This window comes from Helianthus annuus, chromosome 12, assembly GCF_002127325.2.
Source record: "Helianthus annuus cultivar XRQ/B chromosome 12, HanXRQr2.0-SUNRISE, whole genome shotgun sequence".
In the NCBI taxonomy this organism is placed as follows: domain Eukaryota; kingdom Viridiplantae; phylum Streptophyta; class Magnoliopsida; order Asterales; family Asteraceae; genus Helianthus; species Helianthus annuus.
Window position 1 is genome coordinate 160,119,718 of NC_035444.2, and position 12,780 is coordinate 160,132,497.

The 12,780-nt window shown below is 35.0% G+C and overlaps 1 protein-coding gene across 1 annotated transcript; it reads right to left on the reverse strand.

Annotated features, from left to right (window-relative positions):
• Positions 1–4,586: 4,586 nt before the first annotated feature.
• LOC110896120 (urease) lies at positions 4,587–12,173 on the reverse strand. The gene is made up of 19 exons (XM_022143557.2): positions 12,036–12,173; positions 11,811–11,938; positions 11,642–11,715; positions 11,362–11,407; positions 10,738–10,843; positions 10,212–10,354; positions 9,878–9,988; positions 9,322–9,485; positions 8,872–9,250; positions 8,660–8,768; positions 7,965–8,104; positions 7,647–7,876; positions 7,422–7,551; positions 7,192–7,350; positions 6,489–6,656; positions 6,243–6,377; positions 5,862–5,933; positions 5,472–5,693; positions 4,587–4,874 (listed from the first exon to the last, which is right to left on the reverse strand). The coding sequence occupies exons 2-18, from the start codon at positions 11,934–11,936 to the stop codon at positions 5,472–5,474; spliced, it is 2,514 nt and encodes an 837-aa protein (XP_021999249.1). The 5' UTR covers positions 11,937–11,938; positions 12,036–12,173; the 3' UTR covers positions 4,587–4,874.
• Positions 12,174–12,780: the final 607 nt, after the last annotated feature.

Sequence of the window (12,780 nt, forward strand, 5' to 3'; positions counted from 1 at the left end):
TAAATGAGGAAACCAAAAAACTACCTAAAAAAACACATCAATTTTTTTGCCATTTTTAATTTTTAATTTATAAAAAATTAAAATTAATAAATAGTAGTATGTATTAATACGAAAATACCATAACCTTCTAACTCACCCCACACTGCCACTCCTCAAAAACCTAACCCCACTACCCCACAAAAAAACCTAAAACGTAAATCCCTCAAAAACTTAACAACCCCCCCCCCCCCTCCCTCAACAAAAAGCTAAACACCCCCTCCCCCACCTAAAAATTTAAATCCCCCAAAATCCTAACCCTGAAAGCTAAACTAAATCGAAACCCTAAGACTAAATTGCATATGCAACCTATACACATAATATGCATATGTACATATTTTTTTGAAAAAAAAAAAATTATACTCAATAAATAGTGATTTTTTATATAAAAAAAAGTTGGTGTGTTTTTTAGGTTTTTTATAGTTTTTTAGTTTTATCATTTATATCTAGTTTTCTCATGATCCTCTCCCTAACTTAATATACCTTCTTCAATTAAAACATATTATTTTAGTTAAACTAGGGTTATAGTCACCGGCGTGTTGCGCCTGGACGTGATTGAAATTTGCTACGTATCACACACCATGACAACCGATGGACAAATTCGTAAAATTAGACAGAATGATATCTGAATGTGTTAATGCTATTTGCATTGTAGCTCGACTCTGAACGTCAAAATAATCAGAAAAGATAAAATGATAAGGTAAATAACAAAGGTAAGCGTAAAAAGAAAACAATACGAACTCGGTCGGTTTCGGTGCACTCGATATAGCAAACGAAAAAAAAGTTAAAAAATATGTCCAAAAGGTTACATGTGCGTGTTTAGTTCGTTAAAAAAAGTTCAAAAGTTAAAAGTTGTTTTTATTCCATACCTATATCGGTTTTATTCGTTAAAAAAACTTAATTAAAAAAAGCGTAAGTTAGCAAAGCACTAAACTAAAAAAAAGGCTCAAGTAAGCAAAGCTTTCCTAGGGATGGCAATCAAACCCGAACCCGATGGGTAAACCCGAAACCCGACACATTTGGGACGGGTTTGGGGTCAGTCAATCGGGTTTGGGAATAGTTTTTATTTTTTTCGCGGGTTTGGGACGGGTTTGGGATTTAGTGATATACCCGTTTACCCGACCCAATTACCCGATAAAGTGTACCCGTTTACCCGATTGTATACCCGATATAATTTCTTTTATATTATTAATATGTATATATATGATACATCCATTTTTTACACGTATAGGTATTCTATTCCGTAGACATTGAAGTTATTTGATATATATTTTATAATAACAATACAAAATGTAACCGGTTAGTAGTTACCCGATAGATACCCAATGGATTTTGACATGAGTATACCCAACGAGTAATCTTTTTAAATTAACGGGTTTACCCGAAACCCGCGGGTATACCCGATACCCGATGGGTATTTACCCGCTAGAAACCCGACGGGTTTTGGAACGGGTTTGGGACAAGCTTATCTAATCGGGTTTAGGTTTGGAATTACCTAAACCCGTCCCAAACCCAACCCATTGCCATCCCTAAGCTTTCCACTAAACTCTCAAAAAAAAATACACTTAAGTTTGCATAGCTTCTAAGGCTTATATTAGCATATAGGCACCGCTTCATGTTAGCATATAGGCACCACTCAACTTCTTTTCTTTTATGCAATGTTTTAAAAACCGGTAAATACCGGCCGGTTATACCGGTATTACCGTTTTCAGATGTAAATCTGATATGAAACATCCCGGTAAATAAGTGAAACGGCATAAAGTTTGTACCGGCGGTAAAATCCGGTATACCGGTTTGAAACGTAATACCGATACCGGCTCAGGGTTATTTTAGTTTGGGTTGTTACTTATTTTTATTGTATATGTTACTTATCTTACGTAATTTTTATATATTATGATTATTCGTAACTAAAAGTTCTTATTTAATATTGTATGAAACGAAAATAGTTGATGTATTCAACAATCAAATGGCTTAAACATATCGCACATTTTCATTTAAAAGAGCTTGTTGAAAAATTGAATGATTTTCAATTATCTTTTGGATTATTTTTTTTATTATGGATTTACTTTTGAATCATCTTTTAATATGTAATCATGCATTATTGGATTAACTTTTGAGTTGATGTTGTAATTTATGAAATTATAGAGTTAGCTAGTCAACCCGGTTGAACCGCTTGGTACAACCTGGTTCAACCGGTTGAACCATTTTTTAATCTAATCTGATTTGATTTAAAAACCGGTTTTCAAATCATTGCTTTTATGTAGAGATAATATCATTTAAAAAAATAAAGGGTTTTATGTTGTATATAGTTAAATTAAACTAGCATTAAGACCCGCGCGCGTTGCGGCGCGGATTCTTCGCAAACATCGAATGGATTAGTTCAAACGTTATGTGATGCGTTAACCATATGAAAACACGCATTTTAACGTATTTGATTAAACTCAATGTAACCTATATAAACATTACGATTTGATCAAAACATAAAGTAGATCAAATTATAGAGTAAAATCATAACGTATTATATATGACCCGAGTAATACATAGAAAACGTAACGGGTATAACGCAAAAGTTGACAGGTATAATGAAAAGAGATTAATTAGAGCTTTTAAAAACGGAAAAAAGAAACCACAATTTGATTCCACTTGGATCCAAACAAAATTTACAAAACATTCATAAAATAATCACGAAAACATATTATATTTGATCCGACTCATTTTGTCGTGCTCGTTGTAGATTTTCATGAGGTTTTTTAAGATATAAAATTACTTGGATCCAAACAAAATTTACAAAACATTCATAAAATAATCACGAAAATATTCTAAAAGCCTTTACATTTTAGGACCCGTGTGTTGCGACGAATTTGTCAAATGGAGAAAAATAGACGCACTGCGATTAGCATGTCAAACGGGAAAAAACGTTGAACACTTGAACCCCACACGCACGTTGCGGCGTTTTGACTCGCAAAATATAAAAAGAAACGTAAAGCGAAAAACTTGCAAAAGATGAAAAATATGGGGGATCAAAGTTGAAAATATAAAAGTGTTGGGGTTAAATTGTAAAAGATGAAAAACTTTCGGTTAAAAGTAAAAAAGTAAAAGGGATTAAAATGTAAAAGATAAAACCCTTTGGGTTAAAAGTGGAAAATGCAACTTTTTTTTGAAAAACCACCAATACATACATTACAACAATATAAAGCAACAAGTTGTTGCAAATTTATAATATGGAAATATTATGGCTGTAAAAACAAAAATGATATTGATATCGTTAAAACAGTTTGAAATATTGGTTATTTCTTAATTTATTGAGAAATGAATAATTTAAAAAGTAATTAACATTTAAAAGAAACAATCAAGTTTTCATGAATCCTCTTTCGTATGCCACTTGACCTAGCAAAGCAATCGTTATGCAATTAATTATCATAAAATGTGAATCATCTTTTTGGTTATTATATTTATAAGTCTTTATATATTGTATCATTTGAAATGTGACAAAATTTAATTTGTCAAAGTGAACGACTTATTCCACTATAACTATTAGCACATCTCAAGTCCCAATCAATAATCAAATACACAAAATTATCACTAACTCCTAATATTATTAGATGAAGAAAATTACTCAACAACTTGATTCTTACAATCTAAAATGCTCAGCAAATGGTATTTATAAGCTAACTTGTCTTACTAGACTTATACCAGGATTGTTTATATAATTATCCTAAAGACATCCAAACCTAACTCATTTAGGATGCTAGATAAATATCTAACCAATTAACCAGGATGTTAACTCGTATAGGATGCTAGATTATTACAACAAATTATTAGTAAATCATAATCACATTTAATAATCTATAATTATCCATTCCTTAAAACCCTTCTTAAGCCTTGCACACCAAGTTGGTTTCATTGTTAGAAATTCCCAACAACATCAACGTGAATTACTAATGAATTGCAATATTTTTAGAAACCGAACTCACTAAACGGATATCTTTGCATCAATCGATTTGTCACGTATCAAAAACAAAGTTAACAAGTTTTGCTTTGATTTCACTTATATGTTATTCGCTCCATTAGTTAATAACAAAACCTATCACCCTCATTGTTCTTGTTTTAACCGCTACATTATTGTCTTGTTTTCAAAGCATGGATCACATAGGAAATGTTATCTCACCAAATAGGAAGCATGCAACCGTATGAATAATTACAAGTAAATAATGGTGTGTAAGAAGGCATCATGTTAAGAAGCGTTGTTTGGGGGGGGGGGTGTTGGTGCCACGTAACCCGCGTCAGTGGCGTGAACACACCATTACATGGGGGCGCCGAACAGGGGCTTGGGGCAAATCCACGGTGTGAAAAGGGAAATGGGTGTTTTTCTTAATATTAAAAAATATACGCACTCAATCATATCTAGCCCACCTCAATCCAATACCACATTACAGATAAAGCCCTACAACACTCCTTGGTGGTGTGAAGGGTGAAAAAAATGTGTCTACCTAGGTCACAACATTTTTTTTCTCAATGGAAGCTTTCCATAACACATAAGTCTTAGTGGAGAATTGAATCCATGACTTATTACTGATATCTAAAAAGTGAGTCCTAATGTAGAATAAATAAATAATTGCGTGTTATAAGTGGAGAACAATTTGTTTGGCTGCAATTGTTGCAAAAATAATAAAAATAGCAACTCAAATCAATGTCACATGTTATTGAGTCCTCTCCATTCTCCATCAATCATAAGTTAGAATTTGAAGCAAAAAGACCCAAGAATGCTCATGAGAAGATTCCGGAAATCATGTGATAATTTCAACGAGATACATTCCTGCTAGTCAAATTGATAGCCCCTGAAATATATATACATATATAATGTCAAATGAGATGAACCAGTCAGTCAAACTGGCTGGAAACGTGCATTCAAATGCTTCCAACCTCTTGAAAGAAATGATATCATTTCTTTAATAAGATTCTATTCTATCATCACCACAACCTGTTTGACTGACTACTTACAACTTATGCTTTCACACTTTTTATTTATTTTATCATAAATACAAACATAAACAAAAATTAAATATGTTGCTATTATTGGTAAAGGTATTATAACTGTATATTGTTATTTAGCAATCTAACCCCAAAAGTTACATAAATCAGGGGTGTGCAACTGTCCACCGGACTTAAAAGTACTAGAACCGAGAAGCCAGACCCTATAGTACTGGTTTAGGACCAGCTGGTCCCAAACTAGACTGTGAACTAGATGCACCGTTTGGTCTAGTGATTCATTAAAAGAAAAGAAATGAAGTCTGGTTTTGAACCAGACCAGAGCGGAAACGAACAACACTGGACTGAGAGTTGGACTGTACATAACCAGTCCTGGTCTGATGTGGTTACGATTTCGGTTTAATTGCCGGTTTCGAATATAAAAATTTAGAGACTAGAGATGTTACCTAAAATAGGAAGTAATTTCTAGAAAGAGGAACTGTTGTAGCTGCAGGACATGTGAGATGCACACCGTCTGCGGTAACTTCATATGTCTCTGGATCAACCTCAATCTTTGGTAGGGCATCGTTTAGTTTCATGTCGAGTTTTGTGAGATTTCTTACATTTTTCACACTTTTCACCTTTTTATTGAGCCCATAAAAGGTCTTTATATTGCAGTCCATAGCAGCCTGTTGGTCATTTATGATGTCAACTTGATGGTACATAGCATGTATGTATAAGTTGAAGTTTGCCCACTACATGTTAATGTGAGTATGCATACACACATACATATCTGTGTGCGCACATTCACATCTATGTGTGTGTGTGTGTGTATGAATGGAGAGATATGTACATGCCTTGCTAACGAAAGCAATGGAGTTGGCGCTTCCAGCTTTGCCGTATGCTCCAAACATGGGCCTCATTATAACCTATCACAAGTAGCAAGCTGAAATAAGTAACTTTATAATAATGAGTAGTGCAAATTAGTATTGAGTTTACATTTTCGTAACGTCTTATTCTTACAAACTTTTGTCTTATTATTTTATTTTATCATTTTCACAAAAATGATGATTTGTTCTCAACATAAAACCAATCATAATGAATCAAAAACACTAATCACTGATGCAATATGCATACACAGTTACATAACCCAATTGAATGGATTGTCAACAAATTGACATACTTAAAAAGTTACTTTATTGACATTTGTTTTAGATTAATAAAAAGTAAAGTATTACTGGTTCAGGAGTAGGGATGCTTGCGTTTGGATCGCCCATGTTAGCCCATGCAATATCGCCTCCTTTAATCACCATTTCTGGTTTTACCCCAAAGAAAGATGGCTTCCAAATTACAAGATCAGCCAGCTTTCCAGCCTGCAACCAAGTATCTAAATTATGTGCAGTTTTTTTCCAATATAGTTTTATTTGCTGTTCAAAAACAAACAAAAAAAAAAAACTAAAACACAGGAGTATTTTATAACGCACCTCAACTGATCCAACATGGTCAGAAATCCCATTAGCTATAGCTGGATTTATTGTGTATTTAGCAATGTACCGTTTGATGCGAAGGTTGTCATTATCTGGTATATTACCATCAATCGGGCCTCTTTGTAACTTCATCTTGTGGGCTGTTTGCCAAGTTCTTGTAATTACCTGTTAGCATCAATCAAGAACAGGTCAAAAAAGGTTTGGGTTGAAATGCGTAATTTTTATGGGTCAGTTTCGCTAGGGTTGAACCGCAAACACCTTTGTGTCTGATCTGAATACCTTTTACTGATAATTAACGTGTTAATTATTATTACAAAAACAAATATCAGAATATCGATTATTTCAGTTTCAGCTCACATGTAATTTTTAAACAGATCTTCTCACTAAGTCCACCCAGATGCGTTTAAACATATCAGAATAACATGCTTAATGACGAAAATGCCCTTAAAAAGTTTAAGAAGACAATAATACGACTGCATCGAGCTATAACTAAGAAATGATCCAAGGTAAAAAAATAGTGTATTTTTTGTCATTTCATTGTTTCGGCATTTTTAGCTTGCATTTGTTATAAACGAAATTCGATATCTGCTTGGGTGTCCTATATAGTATTCCAATATAAGTGCGGTTTTAAAAAATAAGGTTGAATGCTTCAGGGGCCTCCGCATATATGATCCCGGAAAAAAAAAGTTTGACAGCTTACCTCCCCAATGCGGCCCATAGCCTGTGAATCAGAGGATATAATGCTTATTGCCCCCATATCATGCAAAATGTCTTCGGCCTCAATTGTTTCTGCCCGGATCCGTGACTCAGCAAATGCCACATCCTCGGGTATGTTCTTATCAAGGTGATGGCAGACCATCTGTGGGATATCGAAAAAATTTTAAAGCACACAGCAATTGTTTTTAATCTTTTCTGAAAGAACCAACCTACCAGCATATCAAGATGTTCATCAATTGTGTTCTTAGTGAAAGGACGTGTTGGATTTGTTGATGAGGGCAGAACATTCTTAACACCACAGACTTTAATGATATCTGGAGCATGACCACCCCCTGCACCTTCACTGAAACAACAATGGCATATTCAGTTGTTCAACGTAAGTGCTATAACCAAGCTTCAAGAAAACAAAAGAGAAAGCTGCATGCTTTCATCTTTTACCTGTGGTATGTGTGAATTGTTCTATCCTTAAATGCAGCAATTGTGTGTTCAACGAATCCAGATTCATTCAAGGTGTCTGTATGGATATTAACCTGGATATCATATTGGTCTGCAACAGCCAAACAATTATCGATAGTAGCAGGAGTGGTTCCCCAATCCTCATGAAGCTTTAGTCCCATTGCACCAGCCCTAATTATTTCATGTATACCTTCTGGTTTAGCACTATTACCCTGAAACACATATATAGCATAATAATGATATATCATTTCAAATTCAAATTATGAAATTAAAGATGAAAGAGGAAAAAAGTAGGTATACTTTCCCAGTAAAACCAAAATTAAGTGGCAAGTCATCAGTGGCTTGCAGCATAGATTTCATATGTATAGGTCCGGGGGTACAAGTGGTCGCACGGGTCCCGTCAGCAGGTCCCGTCCCACCTCCTATCACTGTTGTGATACCTAAACACCATCACATCCAAAAACAACAAACAAACTAATTACGATTTGGGAAATCAAGTTTTCTAGAAGCTGATAACCCTTAATGGGATTTGCAGCGGAATCATCATATGGTTTTGATGCCATGTTTGCAGCGGATTAAAGACAATTTGTGTGTATCGAAAAGAATGGACAATTGTAATTAATTGTCTTGGTACCGAGATATGTTCCCGGTAGTTGATATAAATACATGACGAGAACAAACAGTTGTGCGAGCGGTTGAACTTGGCGGGAATAACCGCTATTTGAAACGTTATCAACCACTGTCACACATCCGTTCATTCATAACGTTTCAGACTTACATAATTAGCATAATGTACCTAAACTTAATAATAATAATAATAATAATAATAATAATACATAAATTATGTTTATGATTGTCTAATAGAAGCTTCATGTTCTTGAACAATTTTTGGTAGATTTCAAGATTATTTGATTGCCATCATCAGAATATAAATATAAAAAAGAAAAAACAAAGTTTCACTAGAGTTTATGTCAAGAAAAAGGTGGAGATGTTACCACTAGATATTGCTTCATGTGCCAATTGAGGGCATATGAAATGAACATGACAATCTATAGCGCCAGCTGTCACTATCATGCCTTCTCCAGCAATCACCTCTGTGCTCACCTGACCAAAACATATGGATCAAAACTAGTGGTGACCCATTAAACCATGATTAAGCAGGTCCCCTTAATGCATAGAAAGAAAGATGAAGCATCTGACAGCTTACCCCAATAATCATGTTATCAGAAACACCATTCATGGCATCAGGATTTCCTGATTTCCCAAGGGAAGAAATACAACCCCCTTTAATACCAATGTCTGCTTTAAAAATTCCCGTATAATCAATTATCAAAGCATTTGTAATAACTGTATCCAAACAATCAGCTGCAGAAAACCCTGCAGCTTGCCCCATTCCATCTCTTATAACTTTTCCACCACCAAACACACACTCGTCACCATAAACAGCAAAATCTTTTTCAACTTGTGCAAACAATTCAGTATCACCCAGACGAATTTTGTCGCCAACAGTAGGACCATACATATTAGCATAAGCCTCACGAGGCATACTATAAGCTAGCGGAGATCCTTCTATAATGATACCATTACTGCAAATGAAGTTATAAATGATACCATTCACGTTAAAGAATCAGAATATGAAGTTTTTTAAATCTTTTACCTGGTACCAGTATCTGTTGAATTGCCAAATCTTCTTGCAGTTATAGATTCCATGACTGTTTGGACATTGGAATCATTGGCATGGTTGTCTGCTATAGCATTACCTCCTCTGATAACTTGATTACCTCCAATCCTTACAAGAATAACAGGTTTTGCATCCCCTGGCTACAAAGGTTGCCAATAAAAAACTAAGGAAAAATAACAGTCATTGTCTCATAGTGTGATATAACTGTAATGAATTAATTTATGTGCATTGTTACGAGAAAAGAAGTAGGATGTATTTTGCTTAATTACATGTTTTCACATTTAAGTAAAATATTGTCTTATAATGCATCGTAACTTCACTAAAAATGCTACAAGTAAGGAACGCAAGTAATTAAGTATAAAATATGCGAAAGAGAACTCTACAAGTGATATAGGAGATCCCAAATGGTGAGAGTATTAATAAAGCAATCAGCAACCTTAGAAATATGTTTTTACTTTTTCCAGAAGAAATGAGAAAGAAAAGTAAAAGAACTACCCTAGATATATAAAGTTAATATGTTCAAAATTCTGACCTCAAACCGGGTAGCTGTTCCTGCTGGTATATTTAACCTCATGCCATATGATTTTCTTCGATCAAAAATCAAAGATGGATTGACCTCAATGAAATGATAATGGCTGCCAACCTGAAAGTTTTGTGATCCTCGTTATTATGTGATGAAATACAATAATAGATGGATTTATACTGACAACTTAAGAAAAAAATAGAAAAGCTAAAAAATTTATATATTTTTATTAATTTTTGGCCATATTAACTTTAAAGATAGCCTTAATAGTTAATAACACTCATCTTGAAGTAGTAAAATTTATAATTAAAAAAAAAACACTAATATGTACAAAGAAAACCACCTGTATTGGTCTATCTCCATCATTAGTTACGTTGATTTTTACAGCCTCCCTTCCCGCGTTAAGCAATATATTTCCATTGCTTAAGATTAATTCACCAGGAATCTTACCACCTTCTATATCTGGAAACTTTTCAAGTGAAGGAACTGCAGAAGCAACAAACTTTCCATCAGATTGGTAGTGTCTGCAAAGGTATTTTGTAACCATATTTTAGGACCCAGGGGTATATTAAAGAGAGGGAGTGTGTGGGTACAATGGTACATTATATTTGCCAAACTCTGGAAAAATGCTTACGAAAAATAACACTTAACCTAATAGTTGTTATTACGGATAACAATAACATTATCGTATATATAATAACAACTGGGATAGACCAACAGTTATGAGGCTGGCAGGAAACACTTAACTTGGTATGGATATTCATGACTCCTTTTACATATAGATAGAAGTAGCCAAATTTGTGGTTTAAGAAACAAAACTCGAAAAGGTCACCTGAGATAGGTAAAGTAGATCTATAAAGATTGCTTACCTGGAAGAAAAGAGCCTTGTAAAGCTAGATCCAAGTTTCCATTTTCACATGATATCGGATCATGTACCGTAATTAACTTTGTACCGTCAGGAAACGTCCCCTCAACCTGAACATAAGCTTAACGGTTTGGTTTTGCAAAAAGAAAAACAAAAAATATGATATGATGATGTTCATATAATAAAAATGTCGTGTTTCATGCAATTGTTTGGGTTTGAATGGGCTATGAAGAATTACCAAGCGGGTTGAAATAGGCAGATAACTGGCTAAATGCACAGTAAAAAACAACCGGATCAAATTTAGTTTGTTAAAGGACTAACTCTAATACACAAAATTTTCCATTATATCACATTTTAAAGGTGCTAATTTTATTAATCTGTAGTAATTTTCATAATTTAAAAAAATCCAAAGAAGTCATAAAAAATATTACAGGTCAACCCAGGTTGACCGATTCTCAAATTCACCCATGTTAGCAGACCCGTCCCAAGCCTTCAACATTTCAACCTTTAGTTCTAAGGATGAAAGAAAAAAGCAAATGCAGATTAATGGTAGCAAAATGGAAAAGAATATAGTGCTTGTGTGATACAAGTGGGAAATGGGAAAATTCGTGGGAATTAAGTAAGTTACCTGCACAGAGTCTAAAAGGTGTGGAACAGCTGGAAGAACTTGCCTCCTATTGACAGAGAGAAGGTATGGTATGTAAAAAAATTCAAACATTTGATTGAATGAATGAAGTATATTAAAAAAAAAAAAAAATCCTGATTGAAAACTAGAACAAATTCTTTTCATCTAAATTGTCAGGCACTAAACATGAATGTATAGTATAACAAGAGAGTTTGTAAATGTAGTTGTTCACCATTGTGTAAGTAATATGTTGTTATTACAAGGAGTGGGGTGGGGTGGGTACCTTCCTAAAAGTTGTCTCCCAATATCCATTAATTCAGCGACGCTCTTGTCACCATCATGTACAAACTCCAAAATCTAACAATATATATATATTTTTTACCATGCCATGCCATGGATGAGTTTAAAAAAAGAAATGTTGATGATATTTGTACGACTAGCTAGCGTAGTACCTGAGTAGCGATAAGTGCAACAGCTTCAGGGTAATTAAGCCTTTTGGCACGAGCAAGACGCTTTTGAGCCAAGAATCCAGCATTGTGTAACATCAATTTCTCCACCTCCCTCGGTGACAGCTTCATCTCTACACGAACACAAACATCACCGTGACTGACTGGTTTAAAATGATGATTGATAGAATACAAATTCGAGAGATTCGAAAACTGGAATGGAATTCTGACCGGCGATTAGAAGTAGACGCTGGCTTCTGTGATAGTATAGTGAGTGAAGGATGCGTTGACCTCGTGATATGAATCGAAACTGTTCTCTCTATAATGGATATGGATGTCAGTTTTCTTTTTTAGTCCTTCAAAAAGATTCTTATCTATGTTCACCAATCCACTTCTTACACTCTATTCGGAGTCTCACTTTGGCGGTATGGGGCGGGGGTTAGCCAAAAACGTCCAAGTCATCACCCTGGGTAAGCTTGGGTTTTGGCATGGTCCATTGGGCGGGGGATTCAGCCCGGGCGTTCGGCGGTCTATCAAGGGGACATGGCGGGATCTGATTGACCAAGACAACTAGCCGTTTGGGCTACCCGTTGGCCAATGGCTATGTGTAAAAAAATGATTTTTTCACTATAAAAAAACTCATTTCTATTCATTTGTTTTACCACAACTACTCCCCCTCTTCTATAATCATCTCTATCTGAAGAGGTATGGTCCCAATTCCCTGCCTACATGGCAGGGACCACACCACTTTTGTACACACAAGGCATCCATGTCACCAGAACATTCTAGAAGCTTCCAGAAGACATCTGGGCGGTTCACAGCTGGCATCAAAGATGCTTTGCCCAACATAAAGGACAACACGTGGCACCATTGACAGAAGGCCACATAGGCCTGCGACAATCCAGGGAGCAGGGCTGACATGACCAGTACGAGGTACCCAGCACAGGCGAATGCAAGGACGCCACGTGTACCACTA